Source organism: Citrus sinensis, chromosome 5 (genome assembly GCF_022201045.2).
Source record: "Citrus sinensis cultivar Valencia sweet orange chromosome 5, DVS_A1.0, whole genome shotgun sequence".
NCBI lineage: Eukaryota > Viridiplantae > Streptophyta > Magnoliopsida > Sapindales > Rutaceae > Citrus > Citrus sinensis.
The window spans coordinates 30,253,876-30,273,506 of NC_068560.1; the positions used below are offsets into that span (position 1 = coordinate 30,253,876).

The 19,631-nt window shown below is 33.1% G+C and overlaps 1 protein-coding gene across 1 annotated transcript; it reads right to left on the reverse strand.

Annotated features, from left to right (window-relative positions):
- Positions 1-10,819: 10,819 nt before the first annotated feature.
- On the reverse strand, positions 10,820-12,340 carry LOC102624852 (F-box/kelch-repeat protein At5g43190). The gene has a single exon (XM_006472236.4). The coding sequence runs from the start codon at positions 12,072-12,074 to the stop codon at positions 10,956-10,958; it is 1,119 nt and encodes a 372-aa protein (XP_006472299.2). The 5' UTR covers positions 12,075-12,340; the 3' UTR covers positions 10,820-10,955.
- Positions 12,341-19,631: the final 7,291 nt, after the last annotated feature.

The window sequence follows — 19,631 nt, forward strand, 5'->3', positions numbered from 1 at the left end:
CTGCTACTTGTTATGATGGCATTAGTATATTATTATTATTATTATTATTATTAGTATGCTAACTGTTGTTAAAAATCTAATCATTTTATTTAAATAATAGTAGTGATGAATCTTAAGTCTTAACGGCCCTAAGACTCTCGGCCGCAAGACTGATCAGTGTGAATAAATGTTTGTTATAATTATGGATGCCAACTTATTGAGACAAATTGTGATTTATGACAAAACACATACTTCATTAATAATGATTTGTACTAAAAAAGTACCAACATGTTTAAATGCGATTCGTTAAATACTAGCTAGCCTACATTGTAGCCTCTTTTCGTCGCTTGGCAAGACCGAATCAAAGATTCGTTAGGCAAATCAAATTTGAGACAATCCTCATTAAAAAAAAAAAAAAAAAAAACAATATTTTAAATGAAAAGAAGAAGTAGGATCATGAATCATGAGTGGATGATACAATACGACCAAAAAATAAAAACTACAAATGGGCCTAACCTACTACCTAATGACCGGGAATATTTATAAAAGGATAATGAAAATCAAACTGCATACGTTATTATGCCTAATGCCAACGTCCGATACAATTATTTGTAATATAATTTAAGTCAAATGACAAATGAGGGTGTAAAGTAAATAGTACGATCTCTGCATTTTATTTTATTTTATTTTGAGTCCGTCTGCACAAATAATTAGTAGTGTACCAATGGACATTGGGACACAACCAAAAGCCTATCTTGACATATCTCATATTATTTAATACCCGTATCGGCACAAGAAGTGTGGTTTTTTCGTAAGCATGATTAATTTCACTATTTAAACTTATATTTGAATCTTGTCTCTTGGAACATTGAGCAGTGTTTAATTTCATAATCTTTGTAATTTTTTTTAGAGTATCACATGATATAATACAAGATAAATAAAGTCTAAAATGTTTTTAAAGTCCAACTCAATGTACGCTTCAACATATCAAAACCGAAATCCAACTTATAAATCTAAAATTGAAGGGAAAAAAATAAGTATATTCCCACACTCGTAAGTAAGAGACTTGAACTCTCAACTTCACTAGAGTAGCAAAGATCAAATCAACTAAGAAGGCATTGATTTTAATGGCTTGTAATTTAGTATTATAATAATATTTTTAAATAAAAAATAACCTTCATTAATTGATTTTTTTTATAATTAACAAACCTAGAAAATATCACCATCTTTCTTTTTATTTAATTTATTGACAAAGCCTGCGACCCATTTAACCAGTCCATACTCATGCAGATATGCTAACTAGGGAATTTACGAATTTACCTTGCGGGTTGATTTTTTTTTTTTTTTTGATGGCATGAGACTATTGATCAAATTACAACTCATATTACATGAGAGTATAACTGATATGTACAATCATATATATATATACTGAGTCTTGTTGATATTAATGCTGATATGGCACCGCTCAAATTTTTTAACCCTTTCAAATATTCGAGGGACGTCAAACTCCCATCCTGGGAGAAAGACTGTTTTCACTCAAGCTCTGGACTCTAAGGAATAACATTTTAAATTAAACCCCTACAATGCGCCTGCGGAGGCTCAAACCCCCTCCCTCACATTTGTGAGGGAGTGGCTTTAGCCACTTGGGCTAAGCCCAAGTGGTTACCTTGCGGGTTGATTGGAATGCTGTCATTTACTCGTTCTTTTCGTCCCACACTTGCATATGTTTTGCACTCAAAAAAGATATTTCCCTCGGCTCTTACCTCATCTCCCAAACACTATAAAACCAGCAACCGAGTCGTTGTGTCAACTATTCTTTAATTCAAAATTAGAGCATAACCCTAAAAAAATATTGATCATCCAATATTGATCAAGTTCACACCACCCTTCAAACAATCCTTATCGAACTTCTATCTTTATGTCTCCAACACACTTCCCTGGAAAGGGAGATCAACCTATTCGCCACAGCTCACATCCCTTCACACCAGCCAACCTCACTTTCCACCTCCAAACCAGATTGGTCCCATACCCAGCTCAAACTTCCTTTTTCAAAAATTAGTGGTGATGACCCTGTTGGATGGATTTACAAAGCCGAACAGTACTTTGATTTCCAAAACACTGCTTCGAAACAACAAGTCCAATTGGTCTGTTTCCATCTCAAAGGAATAGCACTCCAATGGCATCGTTGGCTAACCAAGTTCAAATGACCACCGATTTGAACTAAATTTACCAAAACTATATTGCTCTGTTTTGGTCCAACAGATTATGAGGATCCTTCTGAAGCTTTAACAGGCCTAAAACAAACTTCTTCAGTGACTGAATATCAGAAAGTTTTTGAAAAGCTTTCTCATCAAGTCGATGGCTTACCTGAAAATTTTAAATTGGTTGTTTCATTGTAGGTCTTCAGGATGAAATACGACTCGATGTCAAGATTAAACAGCCTCATATCTTAGATGACGCCATTGGTGTGGTAAGACTGATTGAGGAGCGAAATTCTCTCCATCACTACACTGAACACTTTTCTCAACTATCACCTATTTCCATGATGCAACAACAAATTTCAAATAATTCTACTAGGATCTTGCCCCCCCCCCTCTTAAAGCAAACCTAACATCAAATATCACCACTTTTTATATCCAGCAGTTGACTAACCAAGAAGCACGGGCTCGATGTAAAAAAGGCTAAGTTATTATTGTGATGAGAAATTTGTCCTGGTCATCACTACCAAAGGCCACAACTGTTAATGATTGGAGATCCTCCACCATTCACACAACCCGATACTGGTTAAGTGAATTGTGCACTTTGACCTTGGAGACAAGGTGATTTTAAGGGGTGGGGAATGATATGTGTCCAGATAACAAGCAACATCCAACCATGCTTCCCACGTACTTGGACCATGCACGGACTTAATTTTTAGCTTGTTTTGAAAATAAATGGGTTCTGGACATGTTGACCACTAACTACATGTGCAATATTGCACCTCATTCCCATTATTTCCATATACCATGCATTGTTAAGTTTGTGTGTATCTTTTGTGGTTTATAGGTAGTTAGTAATGGAATTGTATGCTCTTATTGGCTTTTATAAAAAGCCTATTAAATGTTTAAAGAGGGGACGAAAAAAAAGGATTATTTACCCCAAAGCTATTGTCTTCTTTAAATTCTTTTCTCTCCACTGCTATTATTACTTTAGATTCTTGCTAATTACATATCAAAGTGGTATATGAGCTAGTTTCCGTTTTCTTTCCTCTGCATATTGTGAAAATATTAAAGTGAAAATTGTTAAATATACTAGGATCATTTGAGGGAGCCTATACCTCGACAAATAATGTCAGTGTTTTCAAATTCAGAGAGTGTACCCCTGCTGTTTATTTCTGGAATTTTAATAAAGAAAGATTACAATTATCCTTCCAAGACTATAGGCATGTGCCAACAAAATAGCTAACAAACTAGCTTGGGCTTTAACTACTCCAACAACTAACTTGACTTATTCAAACAATGAAAGAACAAATAAAATAAATTAACTGGAATAAAATATAGAACATGTAACAACTCTTCCTCTCTTAAATTGTAGCCTTGTCCTCAAGGCTAAATGCTTGAAGCCAATTTCCAGGAACTCATTATGGTGGCAACGAAATTTCCGGAGCTCTTTCAATAATTTCCATTTCTTCATCAGCATCATTATCGTTGAAGCAAGCTTGAATCATAAATAGTTTTTTACAACGATGTCTAGGACTATATAGTTCATTACACTTAGGTAGCGTTTACATTTTGGATTGGAGTGAGAAACTTGAGGAGTGGGAATCTTAGGATTGGGGGTGTGGAGTGGGAGTGGGAGTAGATTGTTTACATACATTGGAATGAGAGAATGGAATTGAAACCAGAATTCAATTTATGTGTTTACATTGTCTTGGATTGAGAGTAAATAGTTTTAAATTATAATTTTACCCTTATTTAAATAATTATAATTTGTAATTAAAAAATTAATAAAAATATATTTAAAAAATAAAATAAAAATTTTATTATATTTGTAAATTAATAATAATTATTAATATTCTTAATTATGTAAATCATAATTTTTTAATTAATTTTAATTTAAATTATGTGAATAAAAATTATTAATAATAGCAACACAAATGAAACAGTATTATTGATAATATAGTACAAAATTAATATTTTCTTAGAATAAAATATTTATTATCATTAAATAAATAAAGAAATAATATTTATTAAAATTAATGTTTAATATTATTATTTTTAATGAATTTAATTTATAAAATAATATAATATTATTATTTAAATAAATATAATATTTATTTATTTTTATTTTATTAAATTTAATAAAATAAATATGTTTATAATTATTATTTTTAATAAATATGATATTATTTATTTTATTAAATATTATTTATTTATTTTAATTATGAGGGTAAAAAGGGAAGAGGGGGGAGTGGATTCCCACTCCCACCTCCCTCCATGGGAGTGGGAATCCCATTTCCCACTCCAAAATTAGGTGGGACCCACGGAGTGGGAATTCTACTCCCCCCTTAAAAATGGTAAGTAAACACTGGAGTGAGAGGAATCCACACTCTACACTCCCACTCTAGAAAGTAAACACAGCATTAAAGCATAATCATTTCTTTCTTTTGTCATCTATCTCTTCCATGGTTAACCTTTTTATTGGTGTTGACGTTGAACCATTTGGAGCTTCAGAATGTGTGGACAAAAACTTTAATTACTTTTGAGTAAGATCACAAGCTTCATATAATCGAGCCAGTACAGTGGCTGATGATAGATTGTTTGGCTTGTTGTCTCTAACATCAGTTCGAATGAGTTCCCGAAGACCTCCAACAAAACAAGTGACTAGCCTAGCTTGATCCATTGGTCTTGTCTGAGCCAAAAGTTTCTTAAATATTTCTTGGTAATCTTGCACTGAACCTGTTTGCTACAATCGAGTTAATTCAGCAAGGAGATCCAAGTATGGATTGGGTTCATACCTTGAATTTAGTTCTTTCTTAAAATCTTCCCAAGAGACAATTGACAACTCTTGTCGTAGCAATTGGTACCATAGATGAGCTTCACCTTCCAGATGAAAAGATGCCAAAGGAACACGTTCAGTAGCCGAAATTTCATGGAGTTCAAAAAATTGCTCTGCCTTGCATAGCCATATAGTTGGATCCCCTTTTCTTTCATAACGAGGGAAATCAACTTTAACAATTTTTGGCAAATATAACCCTAGAGACTGACTTTGATGATTCTTACTAGTTTTCTGTCGAACACCTGGTGTGCTCTTTGGGGCAACAGAATTTTCTCCATCATCTTCATTTTGCATCCAAGCATTGGGGTTCCCTGCCGACTCATTCACCTGACTAGCAATCTACTCTACCCTTATACTAAGCTTGTTGATAGTCTCTGTTAATTGTCGTAAGAGATCTTCTTGTCTAACGACATTTTCCATGGCTTTCTCCAATTGTTCCACTCGTTGATCTATAGCCAAGCTCTGATACCAATTTAGTATATATGAGCTAGTTTCCGTTTTCTTTCTTCTGCCTATTGTGAAAATATTGAAGTAAAAGTTGTTGAATGTACTAGGATCATTTGAGGGAGCTTGTACCTCCACAAATAATGTCAGTGTTTTCAAGTTCAGAGAGGGTACCCCAGCTGTTTATTTCTGGAATTTAAATAAAGAATGATTACAACTATCCTTCCAAGACTATAGGCATGTGCCAACAAAATAGCTAACAAACTAGTTTGGGCTCTAACTATTCCAACAGCTAACTTGACTTATTCAAACAATGAAAGAAACAAATAAAATAAATTAACCGGAACAAAATATATAACATTTAACATCTTCTAAATGCTTTTGAAGCAGGCGGGACTGTGTGAGTAGTTAATTTGGACTCCTAATAATTAAGTTTAAAGATTTACAAATTGTTAACGGATGAGGAGAGCACATTATATACAGCATCGATCAACCAACTTTTGCGGAGTTGTAAGGATTATGGAGGATGGAGGACTTTATTAACCGTGTTACTTATATTATCAATTTAAGGTGAGTTGCCGTTAATTTGTTGAGTAATATTTTTATGCTGACATGTAGTTTTACTTTAAAAAATAAAAAAGGTCATTTTGACGAAATACCGTGAAGACTTTTGGCAGCTTTATTAGTATTACAATATAACTCTTGTTTGGTTTCAATTTTAGTTGCATTGTACTGCATTAAAAAAAATGACTAATACAATTGTTGATGCAGAAATTTAGTTGATGTAGTTGCGAGCAGGTGTCCATGCCAACACTCAGAATTTTCGCGAGCAAACACCAGCGACCACGGGAACTTCCTGCGAAATTCACCTATGTTCACAAAAACAGTTTGGGGGACGTTAGATATTTTTCGGCGTGAATCCTCCGATGCTCAAGTCAATAATCGGGCCTTTGGGGAAAAACTTATACCATAACTCGAGTGGCTTGATTTAATTTGCTTTTGAACAAGAAAACTTTCTAATTAATCTAAAAACAAGTTAAATGAGAGAAATTGTTAAAGTTAAGGGAGAGTGAAAGAGTTCGCTGGGGCTTTTATAGGTGTTAAAACCACCGCCCCAAAATTGGTGCACCACCATTAAGGGGTGAACCATATGACCATTAGTGGATTAGCTCTGTGCTCGAATATCTGGGAAAAAAAATCACGGGTTGACCTTTGACTAAATCTTATGATCGACTTGGAGAGGTTTCTTCTCGCATCACCCAACCAATCACACATGTTGGATCTTTTGCTCGCGAAGACAAGGAGAATTATGCTCGAGTGAATCCCCTCATGCCTTAGCTAAGGGGAGCACAATTCGCACGAGGCTATGTCTGGTCGTGTGCTCCCTCTTTCTCCCTCGAACAACAATGAAAGAAGCAAAAATTATCCCATGAGAGATATGATTTAGTTTGTATTGCATTAAAGTATTATTTATATTTTAAATTTTAATAATTTTACTTTTATTATTCAATAATTTATAATAAATTTATGTTTATTAAATATAAATTTATACTTATATTTAAATAGAAATTAATTTAATAATAAAATAAAATATATTACGAAACCTAAAAATTTAACAAATAAATGATAATACATTATTTTACTTTTATTACATAAAATCATTTAATTATTTTTTTAAATATGTAAAAAGTATTTTAATTGTTTAATAATTTATTATTTAATAAAATATTAAATTTAAAAATAAATCTAAATTAAAAAATTTTATTCGACATCAAGAAATAAAAATTAATTTATAATTGATTATAATAACTATATGAAAAAATAATATTGTGTTATTTTTTAATAATATTATATCATCATTTTTATTATAATAACTAACATGTAAAAATAAATTAAATTATTTTATAATATTAGGTTATAATATTATAATAATATTCTATTATTTGATGATAGCATATCATTAAATTATTTTTATTATATAATTTAATATATAAAATGATTATTCAATAACTAATTTAAAAAATTCATAATATAACATTAAAATATTAATAAGTTTAAATAATATTATTTTATTTTTAATATTAATACAAAATAATAATAATAAATAATATAATACATAATACAATCCATACTACACCAAATACGATATTATATTGTAACTTAATGTAATACACCCGAATGCAATGCACCATAAATATATATTACAGCATGTCAGCTTAGCCTTTATGCCGGCAGAAAACTTCATGTCAGAGTTTTGGTTGGATCTGCTAAATTGCTATGTCATTGCGTTCATTGATCAGTTATGTAGCTGAATGCTTCTTTTGCTGCAAGTATGTTAAAGCTACTTGGACTCAAATGTTCATGTCATCTCATTCGTGGACACACTACATTTTTGAAGTGCAGTTAATCTTATTGTTATTCTTGTTGAGCTAAAATATTAATAACCACTTTCATCCGTCTGCCGTTTCAATTAGTTAATGACCTCTTGACCGTTTCTCTTTTAGTATGTGTTCTATCCTGGGCACAGTTTGTTGATAGTATTAACTGGAAGGGGGTGTTTGATATTCCATTGGGTGTCAGGACAGATTATAATCATTCCACTGGATATTAGATGCCTCTAGAACTATAAGGATTGAGTGAGTCGAACATGAAGCAGTTTTTGTGTGCGCGTTATTGAATTAAAGGGATATCAAACTTGTTCGTTAGATGGATAGTGAACCAAATGTCCCAACCACATTTCGGTAGCATCAATTTCATAGCCGATAAACAGGGGCAGGCTTGAATTCTTTTGCTTGGCAACCCAATATGTGTTGTCCTTCCTTGAGAAGAAGATCTTAGATTGTGATATTATTTTATCACCCAAGATTCAAGAGTAACGTCTCTGTATTTTCAGATTATGTATAAGAGTTCCATAGTTGATGTAAACTGCAGCTCGTGTTTTTTTCTAGTGAATGGCCATTGGTTGAGCAGATCTTGTCAGCTGTTGCCATCACAGATGTCCCAGAATCCACAAAAGCCATTGCTTCATTTAAACATCCTGATTATAACTCCTGGGAGATGCAAGCTGCACTGTAATGATTTTGTGGCTTCCTATTGTTTACATTGCATTTGGAGGTTCGGAACTTTTGCTGTCAACATGCTGCTCTTTTGAAGCAATTCGTTGATATATCAGCAAACATTGGAAGTACAAGCGTTGCTTTCGGTATAGGGGTTAGCTAAGAGCCATGTATCGGTGAATTCACCAAGTATACTGCTAGAAACTATTACGTTTCTGTTTTTTTGCTTTTGTTTTCACTTGTTTCCGTTTGTTTTTTTAATTTGGTACTATCTCACAATCTTCTTCTTGCATCTTACCCACACAACCAAAAAATTAACATTAACGAATTGACCCGTACACGTTGCTTCTCCAAGAACTAACTTGTTAGGTAGCATAAAGGCATGACAGATGAACAAGATCTTCATTAAGAAGAACTAAATAAGCTACGAATCTCACTGATTTAAGAACTTAATAAAGAAAGGGAATATTGTTATTTAGCTAAATCAAGTTTAGAATTTTTCTACTTTGTTGTTGAAAATTAATGTCGGAGGCTTCCATTTTAACACGAACAAAAAAGTCTTGTGTCCAAAGAAGTTATTTGTTTATTTATTTTTTTTCACAAGAAAGTTCAGATCAAGAGAGACTCTTATCTTGATGGCTTAGCCATGGAGATGTTGCACTCTAATTGAATTCATTCTCATGGTTCTCTGTCCTTTTGACTTTCACAACAGCATTTTTTTTTTCCCTGTTCTTTCTGTACGTGTGTGTGTATAAATAACAATTCACCAATTCATATTTTTTTCGGGATTTTCATTTTGGGATGGTGACGTTGGAAGTGCTGTGGAAAGTGGAATCTCTAAAATTGTCTTTGACAAAATGGAAGCATCAAAACTGTTCTACATACCATGCCAAAGATAGCAGTGCTAGCGCAGTCACCTTGGGAGCGACTGACGCAGTCGCTGCTTCTAAGGGGGACAAGTGTCCCTTGTCTTTTTTGTACTTTATTAAATACTTTTGTTATACAATCACCTTTTATATATTTGTTTAATCTTTTTCTTAAGAAATTAAAAAACATATGGAGTCATTACTATACATTAAATTTATTAAACAAATTGTAAAAGTAAAAATAATTTTTTACTCTAAGTCACTAAATTACTTAACAAAAATATTAATATTTATAATAAAAAAATTATTTGAATATACTAAATTAATTATACGAAATAGTTTGAATATCTAAATCAAAATTTAAGTTCAAAATAAGTTAAATTCACTCCACTGATAATTAAGAGGACATTCATCTCAAATTATTTGTAAATATCATAATAAAAGAGAGGGGTTAAAATAAGAATTGAAAAATAATAATGGTGCATTGATGTTTCATTTTAAATCTTATCTCAGAAAAATAAAATTTGAAGTGAAAAAAATTATGTAAAGTTGTTATTGTCATGTTAAACAAATGTTGCAATCGATTTAAATTTTTAAATAAATATTATTTTTTCAAAAAAAATTGAAGGAAATCATAATATAATAATTAAGCATAAAGAATAAAGATTATTGTCGGGGCAAAAGACTTTTTTCATTACAATTGTATGGGTAAAAATAAAATTATAATTGTTACAGGGACTACAATTGGTAATCCGTGCTACAAGTAAAAGCTAAAACAATAACAAAAGCATTTAATAAAGTACAAAAAAGACAAGGGACACTTGTCCCCCTTAGAAGCAGCGACTGCGTCAGTCGCTCCCAAAGGCGACTGACGCTAGCACTGCTCGGCCAAAGAAGCAACGCAGAACTGCTAGTTGTCAACTCTTGCACATGCTTTTGGTGACATTTCTAATTTTCTCGGTAACTCTTATGCGTCAGCAGCTCCATTTTGATGAGAAGTTATCGATGCTGCTATCACTTTGGTGGAATTGTGGGACGCGACGTTGTCATTTTGTCCTGTATTCAAGGTCTTGTTATTTTTATGGCATTTGTATATATGGCTGCTTCACAATCACAAGCGTCACTGGTTGCCCAAGCCAACTTTTAACTCCAGTCTTGTGCTAATTTTGTTTACTACTGCATGTAGTCGCGCTTTTTGGTTTTTATTTTATATTTTTATTGATTGATGCCTCTTCGAGAAATTTTATATTATTTATAAATTTTTTACGATGAAAATGGTATTAGTAGATTGAATCACTGAACTCTCCATCCATCCTCTGCACACTGGCGTTTCTAATTCTATACCTCTATGGAAAGCATATCAATTGGAGCCACTAGCACCAGCTGCCAAATAGTTCAAACTTATGGGTGTAAAAAACAATCAGTTTGGTCCAAGTAGATCACAAATGCAATGCACGAATATATTACAGGCTACACTGTAGTATTATACACACACTACATGTACATCTGCATTTAAATAAAACTTTTTTAACAACAACAGCATCCAATTCACTAAGGAGGGGAAAAAAAAAAGTCAAACCAAAGCATACAAGTGTGGAAGAAAAGAGAACCACCTGAAGCCACAACTCCATTTGTGAGGCAAAGAAGGGCATGAGGGTAGCCAATGCCAAGTCCTTCTAGCAACATTGTAGTACAAAATCTCAGGCCATGTGTAGCAGCAAACACAGATCATCCCCTGATGCCAAAAGCAATACACGTGATCATAATTGTGATAACAAACCGACATGAATTTCCTACACATCATTTCAGGCACTCTCTCAACTTCAATCCAATTCCCCCCACATCCCAGTTCCCATAATTTCATAGTCGTTGAGATCCCATTTCTTCCAACCCCACCAATCAAATACAATCTATTGCTTTCTTCACCATCATTCACCAGCCTAAAAAAGGTAAGCTCATGGGGTAGCATCATAGTCATATGGTCATTAGCATCATTGGGTGTCTCCCATATGCCATTTTCCAAATCAAAGCGCACTATCGAGAATGGCTCTGGGGTTGTGAAATACAGTGACCCTTTATAGAACACGCCTTCTTGATGGCTACTTTGACTAAGGATCGTCAACGGGAAACCATCAATATCAAATTTTGACCAAGATTGGTCCGTGGAATCATAAACAAAAGCATAATTTGGAAAAGATTTTGCGAAAAGCATGAAGATTTTGTAACCAGATGGTGTGGAAACCAAAGTGAGCAACTCAAAGTCAAAAGGGTAGGTGGGAAAGTCGATGGTTCTTGAAGATAGGGTAACAAGGTTGCAAACAAGAAAAGAAGATGAGCTGGGAAGGGAAAAGCAAAGCAGCCCTTTAGATGAAGATAAAAGAGTAGCAGCGCTGGGTAGCAAGAGAGAGTAGGGGAGAGATAACCTGCGCCAGGTTCCATGAGTGGAGTCATAAAGAGGGTATTGATCATAACACTGCGGGTGAGACAGCAATATGAAACAAGAGAAAGCTGAAGAAGAGCATTTAGTTTTAGAGAGAAAAGAAGGTGAAAATAAAAGAGAATTGAAATGCTTACAAGTCGATCTCAATTTCAGCAACATTTTGGGAGGTAAGAAAGACAGCACATGATCTAGCAAATCCTCTGGCAATCTGCTCCAAATTGCAGGATCCATTTCTCTTCTTTTTGGGACCATTTTTTTTTTTTTTTAATTTTTCTTCACTGTATTAATCTAATGAATGACATGGGTTTTTGTGTTTCATATAAAGTCTTTCACTTTGTCGTGTACTCTCACAAGTCTTCTAGGCTAAGTCGGTAAGCCTAGGAAATAATCAAAACATCGACTTTTTTCTCTCTTTTCTTGTTGGGTGTATGAACTAAAGCTTCTAATGAATTAAATAAGAAAAAACAACTACACTAATTGCATTTATAGCTCATTAAACAACCAGTGAGTTGGGTCGTTGGGTAAACAAGTGTGTGCTTTACTACTGATCTAATAATATCAGTATTTCTTCAAAACAATGTTTAATTTACTTCATCCTTTGAACATGATTTCTTAGGTATGAATGATTTTTCACAACTACACTTTTACCTGATGACTGTCACCTACCCACTTCATTACTGGGTGGAGGTTAAAGATTTTGTATCGAAATGTATGTAATTATAAACTTTTTAACCTTATGTAAGGTAGACTTCTCTTTCATTAATTAGTTGTTGACAATAGTGAAATGTCATTTACTAATCTATCGCTTTTGATTTTCAATCATATCAATAAAGAACTTATAGTCAAACTAAGGGTGCTACGGCGCACCGAGGGAATCAAACAGTCTAAAATAAATGGGCTCCATTTCCACAGCCTAATACCTTAACACTTGCAAATTGCACGAACGCCACCAATGACAGCCTCTCTCTTTCACCGGCGTATTTATAAATACAACGTTTGTATAGCTCATTAAACACGCACTCTCCACCTCAATTTCGTATTAGGCAGTGCATCATTATCACTGTCATCAGTTTTACTTACAGACGTCGTGATGTAATGTGACGGACGATTAAAATACTAAGTGACAGTCAGATGATAAATAATCAATTATAGTAATATTAAATCGTATTTTAAGATTAGGATAATTTCTATTCAAATTTTGTAAGCACAGTAATATTTAAAAAATATATATATGGGACAAGGCTATGTCGTTATCACAAATCTCTCGTACTTTTATGAAAGAAAGAAACTGAATAATATATGACATGACACGTAGTTAGTAGATGATATATAGAATTGTATTATATATAAAAAATATTCTTAAAATTATATTTGAAAAAATTATTGCGCTCTTATTTTTTAAAATCTGCTGTAAAATAAGGTGATTTTATCAAAAGTGATTTCTAAAAAATTTACTAAACATCAAAATTAATTTTTAACTTTTTAAAATCACTTTTGAACTTCTTAAAAGTAATTCTAATCAAGTCCTTAATGTAGCTATCACCCACATTTATATATGCTTGTTAGCAAATTAATTTTTAATTTTTTTATATAAAAAATGATGTTTATGCATTTTATATATTTTTTTAACATTGGAACCAATTCAACATTTTAATTGCTTCTAAGCTGATTTCTAAATAAATCTTTCTTTTATTTTATCTCTTGAGCTAACTAGTGCTAACTTTGAATGAAACGTTTCTAACAAAGCCTAGTCTTTGTGAATACTAATAAGGGTGAGATTATATACACTTTAAAATTTATTTTGGGTACTTCAAATTTATAGAAAGAAATTTATCACATAAATGCCCTTAAATAAGATTATCTATCTAGAAGTACTAGACCCTATTCCTAAATACTAGAAGAGAAACATAAACATATGAAGATAAACTTTTATCCTCATCCTCCTTACCAACATGTTCTTCAACATACCATCAACCCTCAAAACCACGTTTTTGCAATCTATAAATAAATCCACGTACAAGCATTTTTATTTTTAAAAATGTTTGGATATTTGCAAAGTTGATTAGGAAATTTGTGAGTTTGAAAGTGTTTGTGATGGCTTTGTTCGATTTTTTAATCTGACATTGTTGGATCCTTAATTCAACGTTGGGTTTATATGTGAATAATTTTGTATTGCGGACTGTCATATAAAGAAACCCAATCAAAAGTGATCTATTAAAGTTTTCGGTGTTATAGGCTTTAATATATCTAATAAGGTGTGGACATTTAATGTGTAGAGATCCAATAATATTTTAATTCTATGATGTGCCGAATTAGGAATACCCAATGACTACAGGAAAAAAATTTGTCTATATAAGTGGTTATAGTCCCCAGGTCATAGGTATCTTTCTATTCTCTAGAGAGAACAATGAGAAACTCAAAGGATTTTGTAAGAGAACGGGTATATCTAGAAGGCCAACCACATAACTCAAGAGAGCAATTCGGCGTTATAAAATTCAAGTACGCTTCCGCATAATTTATTATTGATTCTTGGTGATATAACATGAATATTCCTAGGTCATAGGTGATGGTTTTCACCAAAGGTTTTCTTGCCCTAACAAACGGTATCAAAGTCTCTTCATGTTGAATCAATGAGAATCAAATTTATTTTTAATCAATGATTAAATCTCTAGTGTTCTTGAATTTAATAATATCAAAATTATTAAAATTATTGAATTTGAGAATAAATATGTGGTTGTTTTCTGGTATTGCGAAATATTAGAAATCTGGAATTTGAGAATTTTATTATTATTTGGAAATTCATATTAACAAAAAAAAGGGTTTATAAAGCAGCAAACAGCTTAAAAGCAGCAGCCATGGCCGCCGCATAGAAGAAGCCAAGAAGGAAAGAAAAAGATTATTTTAGGGTTTCATGAAAAATATCTTAAAGCTCCCTAATGTATTATAAAATCTCTCATCGGTAGAAAATAAAAAAGTTATTCATTTAAGTCTTAAAGTTTTATGGGCTTAATAAAACTTAGTTTTGGGCCTAGCAAGTTGGGCTCGGTCAATTAAATATAAAGTTTAGTCAAGTAGGTTGGTTCAGGATTCAGTTCGAGTCAACCCGAACCAGTTTATCCCCAAGTTGGTCAATAGTTAACATTGACTTTGACCGTTGATCAAACTTTGACTCTTTTTTTTTAGAAAAATTTTTTGGTGTAATTTTAAATTTAAATATTGGTAGGTTTATATATATATTTTGAAATAAATTAATTGAAGTAACATGTCGCCAAAGTGACCTCCTTGTGAAAATCAGTTTGCTTTGGAATATAAACAGTTCTGTACATGTAATTTCTGTAAATATCGATCTGCCCAAAGGAAGATCCATATTTAATAGAATTGCATGTGCACATGTGGTAATAAACAAGTGATGATTATTCAGTTTTACATGTGAGCAATAAATCATCTAAAAGAAAGATTTATTGTTTGACATATTTTTATTATCAATGTTTGATTACTACACCAAGATATCACTTATAAGTTAATATTTTTTCCAAAGATGAAATATTAATATGAGTGTCCGGTATCTTAAGATAGGGTTTACCTTTAGTTGAATTTGTTTTTGTTTTAAGACTAACAAGAACTTCTTTTGTTTGTTTGTTGTTCCCTGTTTACTTATGTTTGCTACTAATATTACTGTCAACATCAATTCTATTCCTATACTAAATGGCTCTAACTTCAAATCATGGCAAAAGAATCTTTTAATAGTTCTCGCAATCATAGATCTTGACTTGCGTTAAAGGTTGATTCTCCCTCACCTCTTATATGTAAAAGTACTCTTGATGACAAGAGGGATATGGAGAGGTGAAAGAGATCAAATCACATGTGTACTATGATCATGAAAAAGTCTATTCCAAAACCATTTAGGGGCCTTATGTCTACAAGGATAACTACGGCTAAAGAGTTTCATGTGGAAATTAAAAAGGGATTTGTCAAGAACGAAATGTCATGAATGAGTATGTTCTTGATAAATCTGATTTCAGTAAAGTACAAGGGCAAAGACAAGGGCAAGAAAAAGAACAATGATAAGTAAGTTGCAGATAAACACTTCAAAAGAAACAACAAAAGAAATCGGATGATCGAGAAGCCACTAATGTTTATTTTACGGAGTTGAAGGGCATAGTTTGGTTTGTTCTAAAGTTAATTTAACTTTGATACCTAGACATACGTGGTGCATAGATTCTGGTGCAACCACTACATCAAGTTTTCTATGCATGGTTGCCTGAATTGCCAAAAACCCAATAATGGTGAAAGATACATCTATGTGGGCAATGGTAAGAAGGTTAAAGTTGAAGCAATTAGAAAATTTAGATTATTATTGAAGATAAGATTTTATTTGGATCTTGATGAAACATTTGTTAGTCCGTCTTTTAGACGGAATTTAATTTTCGTTTCCACTTTGGACAAATATGGTTATTCTTGTTCATTTAGAAACGAAAAATTCAGTTTGTTTCATTATTCAAAACTGGTTGGTTCTAGTTCTTTGTCAGGGGACGATAATCTTTATATGCTTGATACGATTAGTTCATTTAATGAATACTTGTAATTAAGTACACAAGGTTTAAAGAGAAACTTAACCAATGAGAATGTGGCTGCATTATGACATAAGAGATTAGGTCATATCTTCGAACTGATAATTGAGAGATTTCTGTTAGACGAAATTCTCAATGCCTTAGATTTAACGGATTTTAACATATGTGTTAACTGTGTCAAGGGGAAACAAACCAATATAAAGAGATTTAAAGCCAACAAGACTTTAAATGTCTTAGAACTCATACATGCAGACATTTGTGGTCTTTAATCCAACGTTGGATTTTTGGATCTTTAATCTAATGTTAAGCTTATATGTGAATAATTATGTGTTGCAAACTGTCATACAAGATTAAGCCCAATTAAAGGTGGCCTATTAAGGTTTTCAGTGTTATGAGTTTTAATGTATTTAATAGGGTGTAGACTTTTAATATCTAGAGACCCAATAACATTTTAATATAATGAGCAGAATTATGAATACTCAATGACAATAGGAACAAGTTGTCTATATAAGTGGTTATGGTCCCCAAATCACACATATCTTTTTATTCTCTACTAACATCCCATCATCAGAGAAAGAGTAGTGAGAAACTTAAAGAATTTTTTAGGAGAACGTGTAGATCTGGAAGGCCAAACACACAACTTTAGAAAGCAATTCAGCGTTGTAGACTCAAGTACGCTTCTACATAATTTATTATTAATTCTTAGTGATACAACATGAATATTCCTGAGTTATAGGTGATGGTTTTCACCAAAAGTTTTCTTGCCTTAGCATACTTTAGTGCTTGCAAAAATAGATTATTTGCTTGAGATGCAATAAATGAAATTTCCTCAGATTATTTAGCACCTAATTTTTTTAAATTTGACAACTCCACTCCATCATTATGTAAGCATCATTATGTAAGCCTGAGAGTGAAAAAGAGATAATATGTTGTTTTTGTTTTTTGGATTTGTGTAATTTAGAAACGGGTAATATTTGAAATTATAAAAAGGGAGTTTTAATCGGGTTTTGGTTGGTAAATTTTAAGCATGAATGTAAAGAATAAATGGGTGTTTAGTATAGTAATTACAGTACAAACAGTCTCACTCGTATTAGTAATTAGAAGAAATATGGTTTGGAATGGTATGATGATTCTTTGGATTCATTAAAGAAAGATCTTTTGTTTTTTTATCGTAACAAGGTATCTAAAATATAAAAATTATATATATTTATAACTGAGAGTTATAGACTCAAAATATGATTTGGAAAATTAAAACCTTTAGGAAATAGGAAAGTATAATTCTATACAAACAAGAACTAATACAAATAACACTGAAACAATAAACGTTATAATTCTCTTTACAATTCCGCTGCAAAATCCGCAAAAGCCGTAAAATTTCTTGCCAAAGGACAAGAGAACAAAAGAACAAAACCTGAAGACAGATTTTGCTACTTAATGGTTAAGATTTATTCACTACTTAAAACGACTTCGTAAAGATTCACATAAGGCGTGATTGTTGCCAAAGCCTGAGAGGTAATAATGACACAACAATGTGCAAATTTTGTTTGTCATATAATACTTTATACTGCAATGTGTTCTGATAGCTTAACCATGACAACACTGCAGCCAATGGGCTTTTTTTTTTTCTCTCTTCCAAAGATCCTGCATTTTCCTTTTAAGCAGATTTGAACGAACGTCTCTTTTGAAGATTAATTTTCTTTCCTTTCAGGTATTCAGCGTCAGTATAATGTGGCAGCCCGCTGATCCAGTTCCTAAGTTTTGCCCTGAAGTCATTAGAAAATATTTATCTATTAAGGGCACGCAGCATCCTGCACTCATTGTTAATGTTAGGAGACATCTTAAGCATTTGGGATGGACAATCGAATATTCAAGTTCCAAAGGTGTATTTCGTTATACATCACCAAACGGAAATCCTTACCTTTCTCTTAGCCAAGTCTGTCGAGAACTGGGAGATTCAGTCGATGATGTTCCATCTGAAGTTTCCCACGATAAAGTTGTAAATATTCCTCCACAGCATTGCCCCGAAGCTGTTGTGTTCTGGTACGAGCATGGACTAGAAAAGAAAAATAAGAGCAATCGGGATATGCTACTGAAAGCTAAGATGCATCTTTTGTCTTTGGGTTGGTCGTTTTGGTACACTACAAAGGGAAATAGACGTGAGTTGCGCTACACTTCACCAAGTGGAGCTGTTTATATTTCTCTTCGAACAGCATGCAAAGCCTGTATGGATGAAGGTCTTGATTCTAAAGGCATGGTTTCTTGCAATAAGTCACCATCTGCCACTACAAGCACCAAGCATGGAGAAGATTCAGAGGTATCACAAACAAACAAAAAGAGAAAGAAAAATTTAATGAACAAGAATAACCAACCCTTGGTTGATGGAAAGCTTGGCAGGCCAATTCAGGACGATCAAAAGCGTACCGCTGTACTGAGATCAAGCAAGAGAGCACGGTCACCTGAAAGATTTGCTAGTCCTTCAAACTGCAAGCCTCGAACAATACTCTCGTGGCTTATAGACAACAATGGGGTGTTGCCCGAGGCAAAGGTGCATTACCGTGGTAGGAATGGTCCGTTGGCAAAAGGTCAAATACGTCGTGATGGGATCAAGTGTGATTGTTGCAGCAAGGTTTTTACGCTGAGTGGATTTGAAGCTCATGCCGGAAGCCAGAAACATAGACCAACCGCCAACATTATTTTGAATGAAGGCGGCAAACCTCTCTTAGAATGTCAAAAAAAAATATTGTGCAAGAACAGAAGTTCCACAAGAAGTCAACATGATTCCATTACCAGCGATGAAAAGCAAAATGATGAGATATGTTCTATATGTCAATATGGAGGCGAGCTCGTGTTATGCGATGACTGTCCTTCTTCATTTCATAAGAGTTGCCTCGTTTTGAATGATCTTCCAAAAGGGAACTGGTTCTGTCCCTCGTGTTGTTGCAGAATCTGCGGCATCGGCAAAAGAAAATTTGAAGAGAAGACCGAGCATTCGGTCGATGACGTTCTTCGTATTTGCGGTCAGTGTGAGCATAACTTTCACGTAGGGTGCATAGAAAAGAGTAGAGCAATTAACTTGAACAATTGTTCGCAAAATAAGTGGTTTTGCAGCGATGGATGTGAAGTCATCTCTTCTTGCCTTCATGAGATTTTAGACAAACCCTTTCAGTTGGGTGTGGATGATTTAACATGGAGATTACTCAAGTCTATGGAGGTTAGAGATCATCACGGTCCTAGCAAC